Source organism: Eretmochelys imbricata, chromosome 4 (genome assembly GCF_965152235.1).
Source record: "Eretmochelys imbricata isolate rEreImb1 chromosome 4, rEreImb1.hap1, whole genome shotgun sequence".
NCBI lineage: Eukaryota > Metazoa > Chordata > Testudines > Cheloniidae > Eretmochelys > Eretmochelys imbricata.
This window is the reverse complement of record NC_135575.1, coordinates 137,043,621-137,063,935: the sequence shown is the minus strand read 5'-3', so window position 1 is coordinate 137,063,935 and position 20,315 is coordinate 137,043,621. Positions and strand designations below refer to the sequence as shown.

The 20,315-nt window shown below is 47.1% G+C and overlaps 1 protein-coding gene across 1 annotated transcript in view; it reads right to left on the bottom strand.

Annotated features, from left to right (window-relative positions):
• ADRA1D (adrenoceptor alpha 1D) overlaps nt 1-19,274 on the bottom strand; it is a 71,696-nt gene extending 52,422 nt beyond the window's left edge. Inside the window, exon 1 of the mRNA XM_077814695.1 lies at nt 18,311-19,274. Within this exon, the coding sequence (XP_077670821.1) occupies nt 18,311-19,274 (964 nt within the window). The remainder of the gene's footprint in view (nt 1-18,310) is intronic.
• Between the last annotated feature and the right edge of the window lie 1,041 nt (nt 19,275-20,315).

Genomic DNA, 20,315 nt, shown 5'->3' with positions numbered 1-20,315 from the left:
ATCTGCAGCCAGGAATCTATAGGTTAGATATTAGGAAAGATTTTCTAACTAAAAGGGTAGTTAAACTCTGGAATAGGCTTCCAAGGCAGGTTGTGGAATCTTTAGAGGTTTTTAAGAACAGGTTGGACAAACACCTGTCAGGAATGATCTAGGTTTACTTGATCCTGCCTGAGTGCAGGGGGCTGGACTGGACCTCCCGAGGTCCCTTCCAGCTCTACATTTTGATTCTAAGATTTTAGCTAAATTCCTTTACAGAGCTCACTGCATGTCCTGTGCCATAGTCGCATTCATACTTTATACATTTAAACAATATATGAGGGAAAAAACATTTTTTGTATATTAAAATCAGATGAAAAACATCACTCTGGCTTTGTAATTTTTTGTAATATGTTGTATGCAGCCCATAAGGAAAAATGGAAAGACAGCACAAGTGGATTATTAGATATTTATTCTTCTAATCTGTCGACTAGTCAAGTATTTGGAACTACTTACCAAGGGTCAGGGTTGATTACCCATCACTGGACATTTTTAAATCAAGGTTGAATGTTTTTTCTAAAAGATCTGCTCTGGGTCAAGCAGTAATTAATTCAGGGAAGTCCTATGGCCTTTATACAGCGGGTCAGACTGGATGATCACAGTGGTCCCTTCTGGCTGTATACTCTGTGAATCTATAATAGGTGGCAGGCTTGTGACATTTGAGGTAGCTCAACCAGTCACCCTTTAACAATAGCAATACTGAATGTAAGAGCTGCTACTCTGAAACCAGAAATTAAAAGGAACAGTCACAAGAGTAAAATGCCTGCAAGCTTCATGGAAACTAATTAAAAACAACATAATAGAGGCTCAAACTATATACATACCACAAATCAAATAAATAGCAAGAGGACCAAAAAGGTTCCCCAGTTCCTAATAAACCATTCTCTGAACACCATTATCTCATCCACCCATTGAAACCCTGAAGATCTACCTGTCTAACTGGCCCTGCACATAGAACTGGAAGCATTTCAGAGAAGGCTATTATGGACGTCTTGGACTTTAATCTCTCACCTAGCAGTCTAAATTTGGCCTCCCTCCTACCTTTCCCTGTATCATGGGTACCTACATGTACCATGACCACAGGTTCCTCCACAGAACTGCACATAAGCCTGTCTAGCTGTCTTGATTGATCCTCAGTCTTCACACCCAGCAGGTATCTGACCATGTGGTTCTCCTAGGTCATCACAAACCCAGCTATCTATGTTTACCAAAATGTAATCTCTCGTTACTATTACTGTCTCTTCCTGATAACAGGAATCCCCTCCGCAGAGGGGTATCCTCAATGTGAGAGGATACCATGACTTCTTCTGGAAGGAGGGTCTCAACTATGTGATCGTTTCCCTCCACTCCAGCTTGATGTTCTCCTTCCTTGAGACTTCCATCCTCCTTAACAGCACAAAGAAAAGGAGGACTTGTGGCACCTAAGAGACTAACCAATTTAACCAATGGGACCACTCTGCTGTGTCCTGGAAAGTCTCATCTACATACTTCTCTGTCTCCCTTAGCTCCTCCAATTCAGCCACTCTGGTCTCTGAGGGCCATGAGCTCCTGACGTCAAATGCACACACATGCCACCTGCCCACAAGGCAGATAATCGTACACGCTGCCATCAGTGCAATAAATGGCACGGCTCCCACTCTGCTGCTGGACTTCTGTCTGCATTCGTTTTACTCTTGCAGGATTGTGTGTGTGTGTGTGTGTGTTTCTTTCTTCTTTGTGCGTGTGGGCTTTTGTGTGTGTGGGTAGTTTTGGCCTAAGTGTAGAGAATGTTCATTAGGCGTAGCTGGCTCTCATGTTCCCTTGCAACACGCCCCGGTTTGCTGCTCCTGTTTGCTAGCTCCTCTGGTCTCTTAGGAATTGGCTTTGTAAACTCCTGTTCTCTAAGGTGCCACAAGTACTCCTTTTCTTTTTGTTCTCCCTGAGTTAGTCCTGTGCCCTTGTCAAGGGATCCCAAACGGATCAGGGATCAAAGGTTGGCAGACTAGAGGCCCGTTAGGAAGCTCTCAGTCTTGCCTCGCCAGCTGCTAGGCTCAGCACACAGTCCCCCTAGCCATAGGCGCTGACTCCGTGGGTGCTCCAGGGCTGGAGCAGCGACGGAAAAAAACCAGTGGTGCTTAGCACCCACCAGCAGCCAGCACTCCCCCATCCCCTCCATCGCCTCCTGCCTGCCGGCGGCCCCACTGATCAACTCCTCCCACTCCCTCCCAGCACCTTCTGCGATCAGCTGTTCCACAGCATGCAGGAGGCTCTGGGAGGAAGGGGGAGGAGCGGGGACGGGGCATGCTCATGGGATGGGGCGGAACTGAGTGGGAAGAGGCAGGGAAGAGGCGGGGCGGGGGCTTGGGAGAAGGGGTCAGGTGGGGGTGGAGCCTGGGGCAAAGCAGGGGGTTGACCACCCCCTGGGCCTGGAGGAAGCCAGTGTCTATGCCCCTAGCAGACAACATTATATACTTCAATCAAGCAGGCATAGGGCATGCAAAGAAGCACACAACAACAGACAACAAACTCACCACAAGGGTCACATGGTCGCTTCTCCTTCCTCCAGAGAACTGCCTCGCCAAACTCCCTTATTCACTGCTCCTGTTCACTAGCTGAATCCATAGACCTTACAGCGCTTTACAAAGGCAAGTATCATTACCTGCACTTTATATAGGGGGAAACTGAGGCACAAGGTGGCAAAATGACTTGCTCATCATCATGTGAATGGAAGAGCCGGGACTAGAACCCTTGCTTCCTGATGCCCAGTCTTGTATCCTGCCATTGTTGAGGGGTAGATTTTCAAAGGCAGCGGGAATTGGGTGCCTACCTGCTCATTGTGCTTTTGTAAATCTTCCCCTAAAAGGCTCTAAAAGCAGCTGGGATTTTTCTCACAGTGCGAAAAGGATCAGTTCAAGCCTCTAATGCCTCATCTGTGACAGGCAGCCCATTTCGGACATCACAAGCATCAGAAATGACCTCTTTTCTGTGAGCTGGCAGGGAAATTTTTGCTATGGGAGCCTACGGCTTTCTGGCTTCATACCAAATGCATTAGCAAAGGACTCTATCAACAAAAAGCTATCCGTTAGGATTAGCTAAAGAGCCATATTCTCCAGCCGCTCCTATAATTCCATTCTTGCACTAACCATGCCAATGAATATTGGACATGATAAAATACAGCATTCTGCGTCAACAAGACAACTTTTATATGGGAATGTGAGGTTGCTGAGCTGTGGGCTAGCCCCAGATCTGTTGCTGACTTTGTCAGTGACCTAATAATCTTGCTGTGCCTCAGTTTCCCCCACTGCAAACTACGTATAGTAAAAGCTGTAATGACCTGGTTGGTTCGCATGTGTATCTCTTCCTTGTGCTGCATGCTTTTAATCATAGAACCGATCCCACTAGCAGAAGTTCTTCTTCAATGCAAACCATAAAGCCCCATTCTTTGTGAGCAGGAAGATTTGAATTCTATCACCCTGAAGTTCAGAACAGCCTGGCAACCTCCCTGGAAGAGAGAGAAGGTGGGTGAGGTAATATTTTTTTATTGGACCAACTTCTGTTGGTGAAAGAGACATGCTTTTGAAGAGCTCTGTGCAAGCTCAGAAGCATGTCTCTTTCACCAACAGAAATTGGTCCAATAAAAGATATGATCTCACCCACCTTGTCTCTCTAATACCCTGGGACCAACATCCCTGCTACAACAACATCCCTGCAAGGCAGTTAAATGTTGCAACAAATCCATAATCATCTAAAGACTTCAAGTTGCGAAGTGACGATAGTGAAGTTTCTAGGGATGTCTGAGAAGCTTAATAATTGATTAATATCTGGTAAGGGCTTGGAGACATAGGCACTGACTCTGTGGGTGCTCTGGGGCTGGAGCACCCATAGGGAAAAAAGGGTGGGTGCTGAGCACCCACCGGCAGCCCCCTGATCAACTCCTTCCCTCCGCCCAGCATCTCCCACCCTGCTAGAGAGGTGTTTTGGTGTCCTCCTCCCTGTTTTACAGATGTGGACCTGGAGACAGAATGTACCTGATTCTCCACTGCCTTTGTACCTCATGTGATCATCTACATCTACTCAGAGTCAACACAAAACACCACCCAGTGAGAATTCTCCACTCACAAAACACCAGCCCTGTCATGCTGTCGGAAGTGGCTTATGACTGTGATGGCCAACCTGAGGGTAGACTGTCAAAAAACAGGGCAGAAACCCCCAACTGGCTGTATGTTCTACCATTAGATTTCACCAACCCAGTGACAAGCGTGACCTCCTAAAGCGCTATAACAGCCTTGGAATCACAGACAGTTCCCTTGGGCATTCCAGTCTATCTTGCCACCAGGGCAAGCTGGATTATGGGATAAATGGTCACTTTACACCAAAAATCACAACAATAGTCAGGTTACTCCCAGTCCCAAAGTACCAGGCACTTTGTACTCAGATCTCAAACCAAAGACAACACTTGTAGCCAATCCTGCAATAAACTAATGAAAGATTTATTAACTAAGAAAAGAAATGAGAGTTATTTACATACACACACAAATGAGTTACAGTGTTAGATTTAAAAACGTAATATAAGCTCCTATAATTAGCAGCTCTATATGTCCTTTAGGGCTGACCCATGCCAAGCAGCAGGGGGATCTCTTGCTTACGTTCAGGAATCTTTACCCCTCAGAGTCCAGACAGCATAAAGATCTCAGTTTCTCCTTGTCAGGGATTTTAAATCCCCTTCACCGCAAAATCCAAGATGATGGGATGAGTTCATGAGCAGGTCTCCCCTTCCTGGAGGGAGTTCGGAATGCAATCAACAAAGTCTCTGTCCTTTGATGCTACATAATGCCTCATTTGCCTTCAATGGGTCATCTTTTTTTTTTCATAGATATTTAGGTCAGAAGGGACCACTATGATCATCTAGTCTGACCTCCTGCACAATGCAGGCCACAGAATTTCACCCACTCACTCCTGCAAAAAACCTCTCACCCATGTCTGTGCTATTGAAGTCCTCAAATCGTGGTTTAAAGACTTCAAGGAGCAGAGAATCCTCCAGCAAGTGACCCATGCCCCATGCTACAGAGGAAGGTGAAAAACCTCCAGGGCCTCTTCCAATCTGCCCTGGAGGAAAATTCCTTCCCGACCCCAAATATGGCAATCAGCTAAACCCTGAGTATATGGGCAAGATTCATCAGCCAGATACTACAGAAAATTCTTTCCTGGGTAACTCAGATCCCACCCCATCTAACATCCCATCACAGGCCATCTTGTGTGCAGGACGAGCACTTTACCTTAATCAGTGCTTCTTTTCCTGTTTGGTGAGTTACACAGTCACAGAGGTTTACAATGCAAACGCTCAACATAACTTTATACCCTGTGATACCATAAGTGAGATTCCTATATGCAGCTTCCTACAAGCATTCCATAAAGTCTAACAACTAAACGCGTCCTTGTAGCACTAATATCCATTTTAACCATCCGAACCAACAGGTGAGCCAGATTGGTTTCCAGCTATGCATTTGTCAGCGGTCAGTGCGGATGGGCCTTGGCATTAGTTGGCACCTGCTGTGCTAGCAGTGAGAATTCTCCACTCGTTTACAGTGATGGGAGCATTTTATTGGCATGTGGCGACACAAGATGCCAGGCAAGGGGAAATCAAGCCTGCTTATTTTCTCAGCAGTAGAAATCATATTAATCACAACTCACTCCATCTGGGCCCTGATTCAGCAAAGTAATTAAGTACTTGCCCAACTTTCAGCATGCCAGTAGCCCCACTGAAGTGAAGACAAGGTTACGTGCCTTCGCTGAATTGGGGCCTTTTCAATTGCTGCAGCTCAGTGAGGTAGTAGGTGACTGAACTTTGCGCGAGAGGGGTGGAGAGGGGAACGCTGGGACATGCTTACTAGGGCTGGTCAAAAACTTCACATTGAAACTTGTATTTCACAGAAAGTTGGGTTTCCGTCAAAAGTGAAATTTTGTCTGAAAAGTGTCCACTTTCTGTGAAAATGTCGATATTTTCCCAAATAGCCTCAATGTTTCAGTTTGGAAATTCTGCCATGGTGCCTCATGAGGGTTGTAGTTTGAGTGCCTCATGCGCCTCATTCTCCTCAATAGAATGGGCTGTCCAATTGGACTACACCTCCCATCATGCACCACAGCCAGAGACTTCCATGATGCACCACTTCCCCTTTCCAAGGTTACTTGGGAAACATTAATTCTGACATGTCCTAACTTTTGAGTGCTTGACTTTGCAACCTTAATAAAGTTCTCTTGGTGTAGCTTTTTGTGTGTGTAATTTCCTAGGTGTTTAAAAAAGCAAACCCATGCCCACGTGGGTCAACAGCAAGGTTGAAACCTTTAGATCTACCTCACAGACACCTGCCACTTGAGCTTAGGGAGTAGCTGACAGAAGTAGTAAGTTGTTATGCTCTACGTGGACCAGCACTAGAGGGGGATGGGACACACACTTCCAGTAGGTTTCACAGATAATTGCTGACCGGAGAGGAATGATGAGACTCTGGAATCTTGGATTCCATTCTAGGCTCCAGAGGGGAATATTCTCTACTAGGCACAACCTCTTCTGCTCCTTCCCCCAAACTTGTCCCCTTTTGTTGTGTACCCTCCAACCTGCCTATGAGAGTCTCGTGTCTTCCCCACCCATTGCTCCTCATCCGACTCCCATTCTCTTCACCTAGCCAGTCCTATTCCGCACTCCTCAAGTTTCTTAACCCAGTCCCAGTCTCCTTGGCAAGCCAGTCCTAGTTTCCCTCTCTGGACAAGTTGTCCAAGGTTCAATTCCCACCCTGCTATCCCAGACTTCCCCCTTCACGCAGCCAGTCCCAGTCTAGTCCCAGGTTCCCATCTCTCAGCTCCTCATCTCATCTGTCTCTCTGCTTTCCCCTGACCCCCAATTGTGCCCTGTCCATACTCCTCAGTCCCACTGGTTCCCAGTCCCAGTCTGCCTCCCTGGCTTCCTTGTTCAGCCTCAGTGTTCTCCCCACTTCCCTCAGTTCCTTGGCTCAATCTATTTCATCTGCCCCATAAGGCTGTCTCTTGTCCACTCTGCAGTCAAATCAGGCAGCTTCGTCCTCCACGCTGCCGGGGCCCAGCAAGGGAGTCATTGAAAGCAAAGGAGAGAAAGACTCTCTGCCTTCAGTTCTGGTGCCTGGACCCAGAGCCAGCACAACCCAAAACATTCCAGATGAGGAATTGCTGGGAAAGTCCTACTCACCCGTGGGAGTATGCTCAGAGCGAAAATCTCTGGAGATTCCATGTGCACTAAGAAGCCTTTACTGAACAAGTGCACAGTGCAATTTTTCAAAGGCTTGTAATCTGGCTACAATTGTAAGTGGATTTTCATGTGGATGGCAAAAGGTACCTCCCTGACATAACAGCCGCCCCACTGCAAAATTTCGAGTCCTTGAGCCAAAGCATGGTGACACTGGAGGGTTTTTTTTTAATAAAAAGTCACCAGAATTTAACATGGGCAAAACAATGTAATTTTTTCCTAGCCTCATTCTCAAAAATAGCTGAGCCATGCTAGCTGAAATTTTCCAAAATTACAGCCCTATAGGCAGGATCGCTTGATGCCTTTATAACATGGCTTGTTATCACCACAAAATTGTTAGTAGCTGTAGATAATCCTATTTGTTCTGGCAGAATCAATTCAAAACAAGCTGATAAAAGATGATTAAGTAGCTTCACTGTAATATCATTCAAAACTGCATCTGCACCCATGTTTAACTTTGCATCAAGCTTATATCATGTCTCATTAACCACATTACAAGATGTGATCAGCAAATATTTGCCCAAATTTGGGGTAATGGAAAAGGAACAGGTCATTAAATGCTCCGTTCTAGAACTCTGGCATGGGCAGCAGGAATCGTAGGCAGGAGGAGGCTGTGCCTCCCCAAAGAGCCTATTGTGGCCCCGCTCATGCTCTGCCCCCAGGTCAGGCCCGCTCCTTCTTTCCCAACGCTCTGCCCTGGCTGGGCCAGGTGGGCTGGGGCTGGCTGGCCTGCCTCCCACAGGGACTCAAGGTGGCTGGTTCTGGGACCGCGCTGCCCACCCGGCACTCTGGAGCTGGCCACCCAGAGCCCCGGGACTGGCCACCCAGAGTTCTGGGGCTGGGGGTGCTGCAGCCACACCACCTGGAGCACTGGGGCTGGGGGCGCTGCGGCCGTGCTGCCTAGGGGCTGGGGGTGCTGAGGCTGTACTGCCCAGCACACCAGGCGGCCTGGTCACTCTGAACTCTGGGGCAAAATTCTATGCATTTGAATGCAACAAGGCCATGGGGCCGATTTTAAAAAAAATCTGTTTATTATGCAGTCGAGTTCGGTTTTAATTCATCAGTTTTTCCCTCTTATAAGAAATCCAAAATATTGCGGGTGAAAGATCAGGAACAAAGAAATGTTAAGTGTCAATGCAATTCCCCTGCAAAATGTCAAACTAGCTACCCTGGGCAAAAGTCTCTATTGCTGTAAACTGTCTCAGCGTCACTATCTGTACGTCAACAGAGAGTCTGGCCCAATAATAGCAGCCCTTATTTTCAAAGCACATCACAGGCATTAATAAAAATATCCACAAAACACTCCTGGGAGGTTAGCTGAGGTGTCCGAGGCAGAATGAGAATTTGTCACTTCCAATCTTGTGTACAGTTCACTCAGCTGTGGGTCTGATTCTCAGGTCTACTTCAGCTCCCCTGCAACACTCTGCCAGCAAAAAGCAGCCAGAAAGCCAGGTTCAGTGAGTCCCTGAGCAGCCCCCTTCTGGCTGTATGCCACCCTCTTCCAGACTCCTGTACATGGGGATTTCCCAGGAGAAAGGCAACATTGACAGGCTGTCCATATGGCAGCAGGCCATAAGGCAGCTGGACAAAATTTAGAACAGCCTGATACAGGCTTGAGGCTGCTCTAGATTATGAAGGGACCAGACTCTCCTATCTCCTATCTCAGATGGGCCTTTAATATACACAGCTAAGGCTTCAGCCCCATGTCTTGCTCTTACTTCATATTATTTACAAGTTAGTCCTTGCCCTTGGTACTATGACATATGATACTGTTAATCAATACACTCTGCTGAAACAAATATACTACCTATTGAAACTGTGTGTTGCCTGACATCATGGATTCCAGTGCAGAAATGAATTAAATCGATACATGCCCATATAACCCTGTATACTACAAAACCTCTCTATTGCCACTTGTTGAGTCCAGAGTGCCGCATAACACAGGCTTCAGATCGTTTATTTAACACAGTACATTTTTCCATGGTTTCATAGAGTTTGTCTAGAGGTTTATAGGATTTTGCTCACTGAATCACAATCATTTTAAATCTTTCAGGTTCTATATTTTTTCCTGTTTGTATGACATTTCCCATTATAGATACTGTATTCAGAGTCAGCGACAACCTAAAACAGCCATTTGGCTTTCACTGTCTCTCTTTGGGACAGTCTGGCAATTGGCTGATGTGGTCTGGTGGCAGAGTAACTCGGGGGGTTCTGTGTCCAGCTCTGTCCCTGCCTCAGCACCTCACTTAGAGCAAGACAAAGCAGACCCAGTGTTCAATCTTGGATGCCTAAACTGGATATTTGGGAGAGCGAGACAACCATTTTCCCAGCCCTTCTACTGCTGCTCTTCCAGCCGTGGCCTGCAGTGGAGGATGGGACCCCAGTTCATGCCATCTGACGGAGTTTATGATTCCAACTCTTGTGATTTCCTTACAACTCTAGCAATTTTGTGGTGTTTATTTATCTACCTCATGAAAATATGATGAAAGGTGCCAATTCATGAATTTTCCCAAATTCAGGATGGCCGCCATCTCCTATTACTGTCAATGGGGCTCAAGCCAGCAAGATGGCTGCCATTTCCCTACAGTCTCTCTGCATGTCGAAGTGAAGCTGCCCTTAATAAAGTTGGCTGCTATCTCCCACTGTTTTCAGTTAGATCAAAGCCATGTCCCCAGGCAAAATGGCTACCACCCTATGGTTCCAGGGACTAGACAGGGCACAGGGACTATAAATAGTTCATAGTCACTGGAGTCTTGTTATCAGGGTCCCCAGCCCGGTTCCAACTAGAGCTGGGCAAAATTATAAATGTCCATTGTATGCATCTAAATGCCAAGTCCTTTATGCAGAATCAGAGACCATAAAACACAACAGGACCCTTGCTGTAGCTTTGCTCTCTACACAGGTAGCTCTCAACCTGTGGTCCACAGACCCTATGTCAAAGGGGTCCGCGAAAGACTTACACTGAAAACTGACTGAACAGAATTCAGCTATCTATTCAGAAAATAGATTTCCAAAAGGGCCCACAGCTCCATTCGAAATTTTGTAGCTGGGGTGGGGGGTGGGGGGGGTCCGCAAATGAAAGAAAGGTTGAGAACTATTGCTCTACACAACATTATGTTTCAGAGGAAAGTACACGGATATAGCTGGTGTACAATATACAATTTTCACTAACCATACACAAACATACAAAACCTAACTACATACGTTTACACTACCACTCTGTTAGATTCTGGTGGCTTAGGTGACAGAAGACAACGGAGGACCACTGGATGGACCCCAAGCTATTTAAAGAGATGATACTCAATTCTTATGCGCTATATACACCTCCCCTCTAAAAGGAAATAAAAAAAATCCCATTTACCAATGCCTCACTATCAAAACTCCTATAATTAAATATATGACAACCCTTTTGTTTTTTTAATACTACCAGGGAGTTTTCACATGGGAAATGTATTCCAGACTGTTCTAACCCCAGCAAGAACATCTGGTGCTCTTTCTTTCCCAACCTTCAGCCAGGAGATGTGAAATAAGCCTGGTGATTTTCAGTGGGATGGTTCTTTATTTGGGAAGGCACAAATGAGTTAGTAAAAGGACAAAGGGCAATTTGCCATTTCAAAAGTGAAGTCTAAGACATACATGCAGGGCCAATCCTCAGCTTCAGCCTAGGAGAACTCAGTGAAACTGAAGGAAAGAGGGGGATTCTGATCCAGATTTCAAATACCCTAAAGTTTTTCAGAGTTTGGGTATGGAATTAATAGGTCTATTTGCATCATTCAGTTTAGGTTTCAAGCACTGGGTTGGTATGTTCAGATCCAGGCTTTTAGGGTTTAAGTGTATCTCTTTTAGGAACTGATCCCATAAAGTGTTGAGCACCCCCAATTAGAGCTACGTAAAATTTTTCGACCTATACTTTTTTCCTTGCCAAAAATGCCACTAACTGACTATTCCAGGTTTGCTTAAACTTTTTGTGACTTTGTGTTGATTTTGCCAATTTGTTTTGGTTGGAAAAAAACAAACTTTTAAAACGTTCTGAAAAAATAGTTTCATTTTGACATTTTTAAATAAAACATGTTGTTTAAAATGACTTTATGTTTAGAAATTTCCCTCAATTTTACGTAACCCCCCCAAAAAAACGTTAAAAAAAACCCTGCTCAAATCAAAACAGAATGTTTTGTGTTGGGTCAACTGAAACATTTCATTTGACCCAAAACTATTTTTTAAAACTTTTTCATTTTCCAGAAATTTGAAAAAAAAATCATTGTCATGGTGACCCAAAAAAGACTGTTTTTCAATTTTTCTGAATGGCCAGTGAACTGAACAATCAATGGGAAGTCAATGGGAAGTCAATGGGAACCAAGGAGGTTCAACACCTTATACCAGTAGGCCCTTATTGTGGGATGAACCTCCAAGAAGTCTGCAAGGTCTTGAAGGGGCTGGTTCAAATCAGACTCCAAAGGTCTAGACTTGAGCCGTACTATCTGAGCCTCCTGCTTCTGAAAAATGGAGCAGGAAAACTCAAGAGAAGGGGATTTCTAATGGGCTTCTCAGCATCTCCTCTTACTCTCCCAGGCAGAAATACCCTGAGACTCAATGGCTGTTCTCATGATCACAGAATATCAGGATTGGAAGGGACCTCAGGAAGTTCTAGTCCAATCCCCTGCTCAAAGCAGGACCAACCCCAACTAAATCATCCCAGCCAGGGCTTTGTCAAGCTGGGCCTTAAAAACCTCTAAGGATGGAGATTCCACCACCTCCCTCGGTAACCCATTCCAGTGCTTCGCCACCCTCCTCGTGAAATAGTTTTTTCTAATATCCAACCTAAACCGCCCCTGCTGCAACTTGAGACCATTGCTCCTTGTTCTGTCATTGAGACCACCACTGAGATCAGCCGAGCTCCATCCTCTCTGGAACGCCCCTTCAGGAACAAAATACATAAATAAAAGTCCAAGTGATTTGCTGAAACAAACATCATCTCGATCCTCACCAGGGACTCAACCCCGGGCTAAAGTATGAACTTCAACAGTGTGAGCTAAAGGACTGAGGGTACATCTACTTTGCAAAAACCAAAATCCTGCAGCAGAGAGTCCCAGCGGCTGGGTCAACTGATGTGCTTTTGGGGACTCACACTTCGGGGCTAAAAATAGCAGTGTAGTCATTCCCACTTGGGCTGGAGCCTGGGCTCTGAGACCAGCCCCATCTTGCCTGAGTGGGAACATCTATACCATTATTTTTAGCCCCATCATGTGAGCCTGAATCACTTGACTGAGACTCGTTGCTGGGGGTCTTTTTTTGCAGTATAGATGTACCCTAAGTCCCTCAGCTGGTAACTCTAGCAGAGTTATGTCCTCCATGGATCAGGCATGGAAAAGGTCATATAGCAGACTTGACTGTAAGTTACAATAGTGCCCATAAAATGGTTTGATTCTAATTTAGACAAATGATCAGTCCAAATTCTTCCCAGGTATCAACCCAATTCAGCCAGTGGAGTTACACCACTGATGTATTTGGCTCAGTTGATTTACACCAGGGTTCAGCTTAGTGCATTGTGTTTTCCATTCCAGTTCTGACATCTCTCGGACTGATGACCACCTTATCTAAAAGGGAATAAAACTGGAGTAATACTTAATGATACTTACAATACATCTTTCACACCACCTTCCTAAACCCCATTTAAAACAATCCTCCATGTATCCAATATGGATTTACATTCCCCCTTCATGACCGAATTGACTGCAGCTCCTTCTCAGATTAGCTGCAAAACAAATACCCTTTCCCTGCCACGTAATTTACAAATGATGTATTCACTGAAGTCAGACTTGAGACCATTGCTTCTTGTTCTGTCATTGAGACCATTGCTTCTTGTTCTGTCAGGGAACTGACCTCTGCCAGACACCTCTTAGGTTTCCTCATGCTCAGGGTAGGTGGTTGCGAGGTGCCACCCCCCAACCAACCCCCGGTGAGCATCACAACTATACAGCACTACACAGGTGGCCTGAGATCAGATACGGATTATGGGCTGGAGTTTAAAGGTATTTAGGGGCCTCTCTGAATCTTTAGATGTCTAAACACTGTTAGAAATCCAGTCCCTAGCCTCAAAAGGCATTCAGCTGGATCCCTGAAAATGGGAAAGATGCTATGGCATAGGCAGCAGGGAGTAATTTAACTCCAGTTGTCTGCTTCACAGAGTCCATGCATTCTCTTCTCCACTGGAACGTAGAACTCCTATTACTATCAACAGGAGCTGCACATGCCCAGAAAGGGAAGCATACACTCCAGGTGTGATTAGGGTTTCGTCCCTTGCTAAGCAAACAGCTTCCTAAAGTGCCTTATTAGCCAGACAAACATATTCTTATTAATTGCACCAATACTCCTGATGATTGCATCGTATGCTTGGGGATATGTATCACAATACCAGGAAGGGTGTGGTTTACTCAGCTGATAAAAATCCACGGGAGTACTAGGGAATACATTTAGATTTCATGCAATATTTTTGCAGATCGTTCTAGGACCGAAAAATGAATAACACCACTGCACTTATATGCAGACTTATCAAAGATCTCACAGTGCTTTTAAAATATTAATTAGTTAAGCTCCCCAACCCCAAGAAATTTGGTAACTATTATCCCTGTTTCACTGGTGGGTAAGCAGCGGGGTCAAGTAGTATGTCGAGGGTCAAGCAGGAAGTTAAGAATAGAACTCCAGAATCCTAATTGCTCGGTTCCTGCTAATCACTAAGGATGCTCTTTTCCACAGAGGACAGATCCTCAGCTGGTGGGAAATGGTGTAGTTGCGCTGATTGCAATGGAGGTCTATTAATTTATATCCACGGAGGAGCTGTATTTATGTCTGTAAAGTCACACCGTATATTTGCAAAAGCTCTCCTGCTAAGCACTGTTTAGGCATTCACACATTTGAAAGGGTGCAACGCAATGAAAAGAAGTCAGAGGCCCCGTGGGTTGGTTTTTTTGAAAGTCAACCACATACAGGAACCTGTACAATTTAGAAAAACATATCTAAAAGCCACCGGGAAGCTGACACCGAAGCCGTTTTTACACTGAAACGTTTTTACACAAACGGAGAAAGGAAAATGTACTTAGGAAATACACTCCACGGAGAAGGGCCAGAATCTCAGGGGGTGTCAATTGGCATCACTCTATTGATTTCAATGGAACGACAATGATTTACACCAGCTGAGGATCAAGTCCAACTTTCCAACTGGAAAAAGAAAACCATGTTTATGAAAAAGAGATATTGTTGGACAATCTTTCCCCTCTGTTTCCTATTTGAAATAACTCTGTAGTAGAGATTCCAAACTCCCAGGCTCATTAACAGCATGCAAAAGAGTTGGGGTAGGATTTAACGCTGGAGTTTTGACCACCCGTGTCCTTTTAAGGGGCGTGCATAAGAGTGTGCTATGGAAAAGAAAAGTTTGATTATAGAAACACGAGTGGTATAAATTCAAATCTCTTTTGTCAGCTTTGTATTTGACATATGGTCACACCAAGTACAATGATCTCAAATCTCTTTACAAACTATTAAGCCTCACAATACTTCCCAGGAGGTAGGTCAGTAACATTATTTCCATTTAGCGCAATAGAAAACTGAGTCACAGAGAGGGTTAAGTGGCTGATTTAAAGTCACACAGTGAATGAGAATCCTGGCTTCCAGTCCCATGCTCTGAGCAACATGCAATATGTGACTAAGGGGACATATGATAGAAATCTGTCAAATCATGAACTATGCAGAGAAAGTGAATCGGGAAGAGCTATTTGCCCCTTCACATAACACAAGAACTGGTGGCCACCCAATGAAATCAATAGGCAGCAGGTTTAAAACAAACCAAAGGAAGTATTTCTTCACACAATGCACAGTCAACCTGTGGAACTCCTTGCCAGGGGATGTTGTGAAGGACAAAAGTATAACTGGGTTCAAAAAAGAATTAGCCATTGACAGAGCTATCCTCCATGAACGTAACTATTAGCCAAGGTGGTCAGGGACACAACCCCATGCTAAATCTTTGATTGTCAGAACCTGGGACTAGACGATAGGGGATGGATCTCTCAAATTGCCCTTTTCTGTTTATTCCCTCTGAAGCATCTGACACTGGCCACTGTTGGAAGACAGGATACTGGGCTAGATGGACCATTGATTGATCTGACTCAATATGGCTGTTCTCATATTCTTCCTCTTTTACTCAGGGTGAGAACTGGCTCTTAAATACAGCTAATTAATCCTTACAACATCCTGATTAGGTAGAGAAAATATCATCATCATCATCATGAAAGAGAAACTGAGGCAAAGCAGACAAGTGACTTGGCCAAGGCCATATGGTCAGAGGCAGGATTAGAACACACAAGTTCTTGGCTCCCTGCTATGACCTTAAACCATGATTTTCTCAGCCCACCTTGATTATCATACATATTGTAAGGAGAGTGGTCACTTTAGATAAGCTATTACCAGCAGGAGAGTGGATTTGTATGTGTGTGTGGGGGGTGAGAAAACCTGGATTTGTGCTGGAAATGGCCCAACTTGATTATCATACACATTGTAAGGAGAGTGATCACTTTAGATAAGCTATTACCAGCAGGAGAGTGGGGTGAGAGGAGGTATTTTTTCATGCTTTGTGTGTATATAAAAAGATCTTCTACACTTTCCACAGTATGCATCCGATGAAGTGAGCTGTAGCTCACAAAAGCTTATGCTCAAATAAATTGGTTAGTCTCTAAGGTGCCACAAGTACTCCTTTTCTTTTTGTGAATACAGACTAACACGGCTGTTACTCTGAAACCTTAGTTTTTTAAAGTGTTTGTAACGGTAAGTCCAGAAATGATTTTTAAAGGGGACAAACCCACCACAACAAATATATTTTAAAAGTGTTCAGACAGAGCAGCTGTGTTCCTGAGACCCTGCATGCTTTTTGTAATTGATTTTTCCAGCGGACTAAACAAATCTGACTATTATGCTGCCTACAAAAAGCAATAAGGTGTTTCATGTAATCTGAATCTAAGATACATGGCCTTTGATCACGTGACACCTCCCTGTAGGCTCAGATGACAACAGGATGGGAAAAATGCCTGGCTAGTGTCAAGAAGATGCATTCTGACCTCTCTAGCACCCCCTCAACAATAACTAAGGGCATGAGAAAATCCCATGCAGAATGGCTCTAAGATTTCCTGGACCATAGAACTTCCCGAAAGCTGTTTATTTATTGAGTTGTCTGTGACTGGAGAGGGATGGTTGACGATGCGGCATCAGATCTCAGCTGTTGTAGATGGTCTACACTGACTTCTAGGAGCTATTTGATTTCTATCAGCTGAGGATCTGTCCCACTAACTATATTTGGGGGGGTCTGAAAGGGAATGAGGGGTATTTAAACTCCTTTTTCCTTATGAACTAGCTATGCTACTTCAAGGGGAAGATCTGCTGGTATGGGCCTAGACGACTCTGTCCTACCCTGTGAACTAGTACTTGTGTTTCTAACCAAGGGAATGAAACCTGGCTTTGGAAATGGGGGTTGCCAGCTCTTCTTCCCAAAACTACAGAGGCTGCCCTCATGCCAGAGCAATATTGGCTCAACGATTTTAACCCTTAGAATATTGGCTGGGGAAATGCACTCAGCGGGAGAGTGTTCTAATGGCACGGGAAAGATAATCTTAACAGTGCTTTGCATTTATAGCACCTTTCATTGGAGGATCGCAAAGTGCTCCCCAGGAACTGAGAACTAAGCCTCACATCTTCCATGTAAGGTAGGTGGGTCTATACTGTATTCATTTTACAGATGGGCAAACGGAGGCACAGAAAGGTGAAATTGTTTGCCAAATGCACCAGAACCAGCCAGAATCAGACTCAGGAATAGAATCTAGTTCCTACCACTAGGCTAGAGAATGAGGAAATCAATAGCCCCTGATAAATAGTATGGCACATCACAAGGTCTCAGCGAAATGCAGAGAAAACAAGATTTTCATCTCTCAGCAATTAGCAAAGAGACTGGTAGCAGCCACAGGAAATCACCCAGAAAGGTGTTACCATTCTAGAGAAGACTTTGGCTCATGGTCCAAAATACATCCCTGGCATCACATTCCATTGAAGGCAATGGAGTTACACCAGACACGGGTTTAGCCCAAAATTTTTGCAGCCACAGACAAGAGGATGCTTTCTGTTCTGCCCACATCTGCCCTCTTCATTTGCAAATGTGGTGCCCAATCCAAAGCCCAGCAAAGTCCAGGAGAAGCTTCCCATTGACCAGTGCAGACACTGGTTCAGGGCCTCTAGTCTTTGGCAACTTATTGTGATGAGGGTCAAGGCTGCCAATCAGGAGCCTGACTCATGGGGAACTGAGAAAGGACCAGTATAACCCACACACCTCCTGGGTATGGGGTTCTGTCCCAGCTCCTGGCACCCAGACCACTTAGAGTTAAACGCGTCTGCTCTCCAGCCCTAGCTCAGGGCCATGTGGCTTTTAGCGCACGCAGTAGCGGCTCATGCCTTTAGCTTCAGAGGTCCCAGGTTTGATCCCGCCTGCCAACGGGTCTGTAGGCGTTACACCAGGACAACCCAATCCAAGAGCACAGAACCTGGGAGAAATAGACCAAAGTAACCGCTGAGGCTCCTGACCCATCGTGTTAAAGAACTTGATTTTTTCCCCAGTGTCTCTTTGCCAGAATGATCCCGAGCTCTGAGGCCAGTTTGGGCAGTTTCAGAGCGGTCACAGCATAAAACGCGTGGTATTCCCCCCCCCCGCCCCACAACCTTAAGTCAATTTCTGACCCAGGCTCGCACCGGCTGCTGATGGACATCCCACCGCGGTGCGGACCAGGGCGCGCAGATCTTGCGAAGTTCTTTGGAGAGTATCATTATTATTCCGCCCTTGAGAAGGACCCCGCCCCCCTTTAATTGCAACCAGCGCTTGAAATGAAGCCTGGAAGTTCCCCCATGGCGGAGAGCAACAGCCGAGAGCGAGAGGGGTCGCGCTCCTTCACCTAGCTGGGGAGGACAGGACAGCGCAGGGGGTGGTTCACTTACCGAAAGGCAGGACGAAGAAGAAAGGGAACCAGCAGAGAATGAAAACCCCCACGACGATGGCCAGGGTCTTGGCCGCTTTCTTCTCCCGGGAGAACTTCAGGAGGCGCACGGAAAGCGAGCTCCTGAAGGTGTGCCCTTTGCCCCGGGAGCTGGAGAGCGAGTCCTCCGCCACGCTGCGGCAGTGGATCCTCAGCACCACTTCCATGGACTTGCCCCTCTCCTTCTTGACCCCCGCCTCCAGGCTCTTGGTGGTCCGCCGGGCCACCACGTAGACCCTGAAGTACATCACCAGGATGACCATGAGAGGCAGGTAGAAGGAGAAGAGGGAGGAGAAGAGGGCATAGCCCGGCTCCTCGGTGATGCTGCAGATGCTCTCGTCCGGGGGAGGCGGCTCCTTCCATCCCAGCAGGGGCCCGATGGAGATGATCATGGAGGAGAGCCAGACCACCCCGAGGATCACCAGCGCCTTCTTCTCGGTCATGATGGCGGGGTACTTGAGGGAGTACTTGACCCCGATGTACCTGTCCACCGAGATGATGCACAGGCTCATGATGGAGGCGGAGCAGCACAAGACATCCACCGCCGCCCAGATGTCGCAGAAGATGCGCCCGAAAGCCCAGGAGCCCAGCACCTCCAGGGTGGCCGAGAAGGGCAGGACGGTGGTGCTGAGCAGCAGGTCCGCGATGGCCAGGTTGACGATGAAGTAGTTGGTGACCGTCTGCAGGTGCCGGTTGCAGGCCACCGAGAGGATCACCAGGATGTTGCCCACGATGGCCGAAAGGATGAAGAGGGCCAGGAAGACCCCTACGCCCACTGCCTGGAGATCCAGGGCCAAAGGCAGGGAGGTGCCATTGGTCTCCGCTTCCTCCCCCGGCAGCCCCCACTCCCTCCAGGACCGGTTCGCGCTGCCCTGTCCCGTCCGGTTCCCATTCAAGCTGGCATTGATCAGATCAGGGAAAGTCATTTTAGAAGGGTCCGGTCTCCATGGAGGATGGCTCCGCCGTGAAAGGGACGCCGGGCATGCTCCCCGCTCCGCCCTCCCTTGCACCGCAAAGAGTTTCTTCCTCCCCCACTCACTGCCCCGCACCCCCAGTCAAGTCCCCAGCCAGGAGGCTGGAGCTCAGCCACCCCCTTTCCAGCCCACCCCACACGGGCAAGCGATGGGTGTGTGTGTGTGTGGGGTGGGGGGAGCAAAAGGAAACGAAGAGCGTGGGGGACCCCTGTGCTCGCCTTCATCCAAGAAGATGCATCGCTTGAGGATGCAGGAGTTGGCCGGACGGATGCAACAAGAGCCCGCTTGTAAATTTCACGCCCATCCTCCCCTCCCTTCCCAGTCCAGGAGGCAGGAAGGAAAATCCAGATCTAAGCGGGAGGGAGGGGCGGAAAGTACCAGCTCCTCGGATGCTCAAACTTTGCATTCAAAGGGTGGCAGGGCTGAGCGAGAGAGAGAGCGAGAGCGAGGGAGCGGGGACTGCGCCTCGCTTCCCGGGGGTGGTGGCAAGAAGCAGCTCAGTTCTCCAAACCCCTCCTGACGCTCCTGTTGCGTCCCCTTGCTGATCGGGGCGGGGGCGGGATGCTGAAGGAGCAGGAGGAAGAGGAGGGAGTTGTTACTTTGGAAAGAAAAAGGATCCCGGAGCTTGGCATCAAGAGGATCCGTTCCAGCGCCACGCCAGGAGGATGCAAACAGCGCCTTCTCTGCCGGGCAAGCGCTGGGGCAAGGAGCCACGCCGGGGCACTTTTAAAGAAAGAGGCAACCGCACCGCTAGATATAGCCCGCTACCCCCTGCGGCAGCCGCTCCGAGCCGGCGCTCCGCGAGGCGGCACACAGACCCCTGCCCGACGCTAGGGGGCAGCAAATGGCTAGAATCCTCTCCCGCCAGAGCCACCGGGCTCAGACTCCAGGGGAGGGAGTCGCAGGATCGAGCCCAGCGCCAGGCTCCTGCCGCGGGTTGCCCCCCGGGGCCTGACCCAGCCTCCTTAGGCAGAGCGGTCCCGAGCCCCTCTG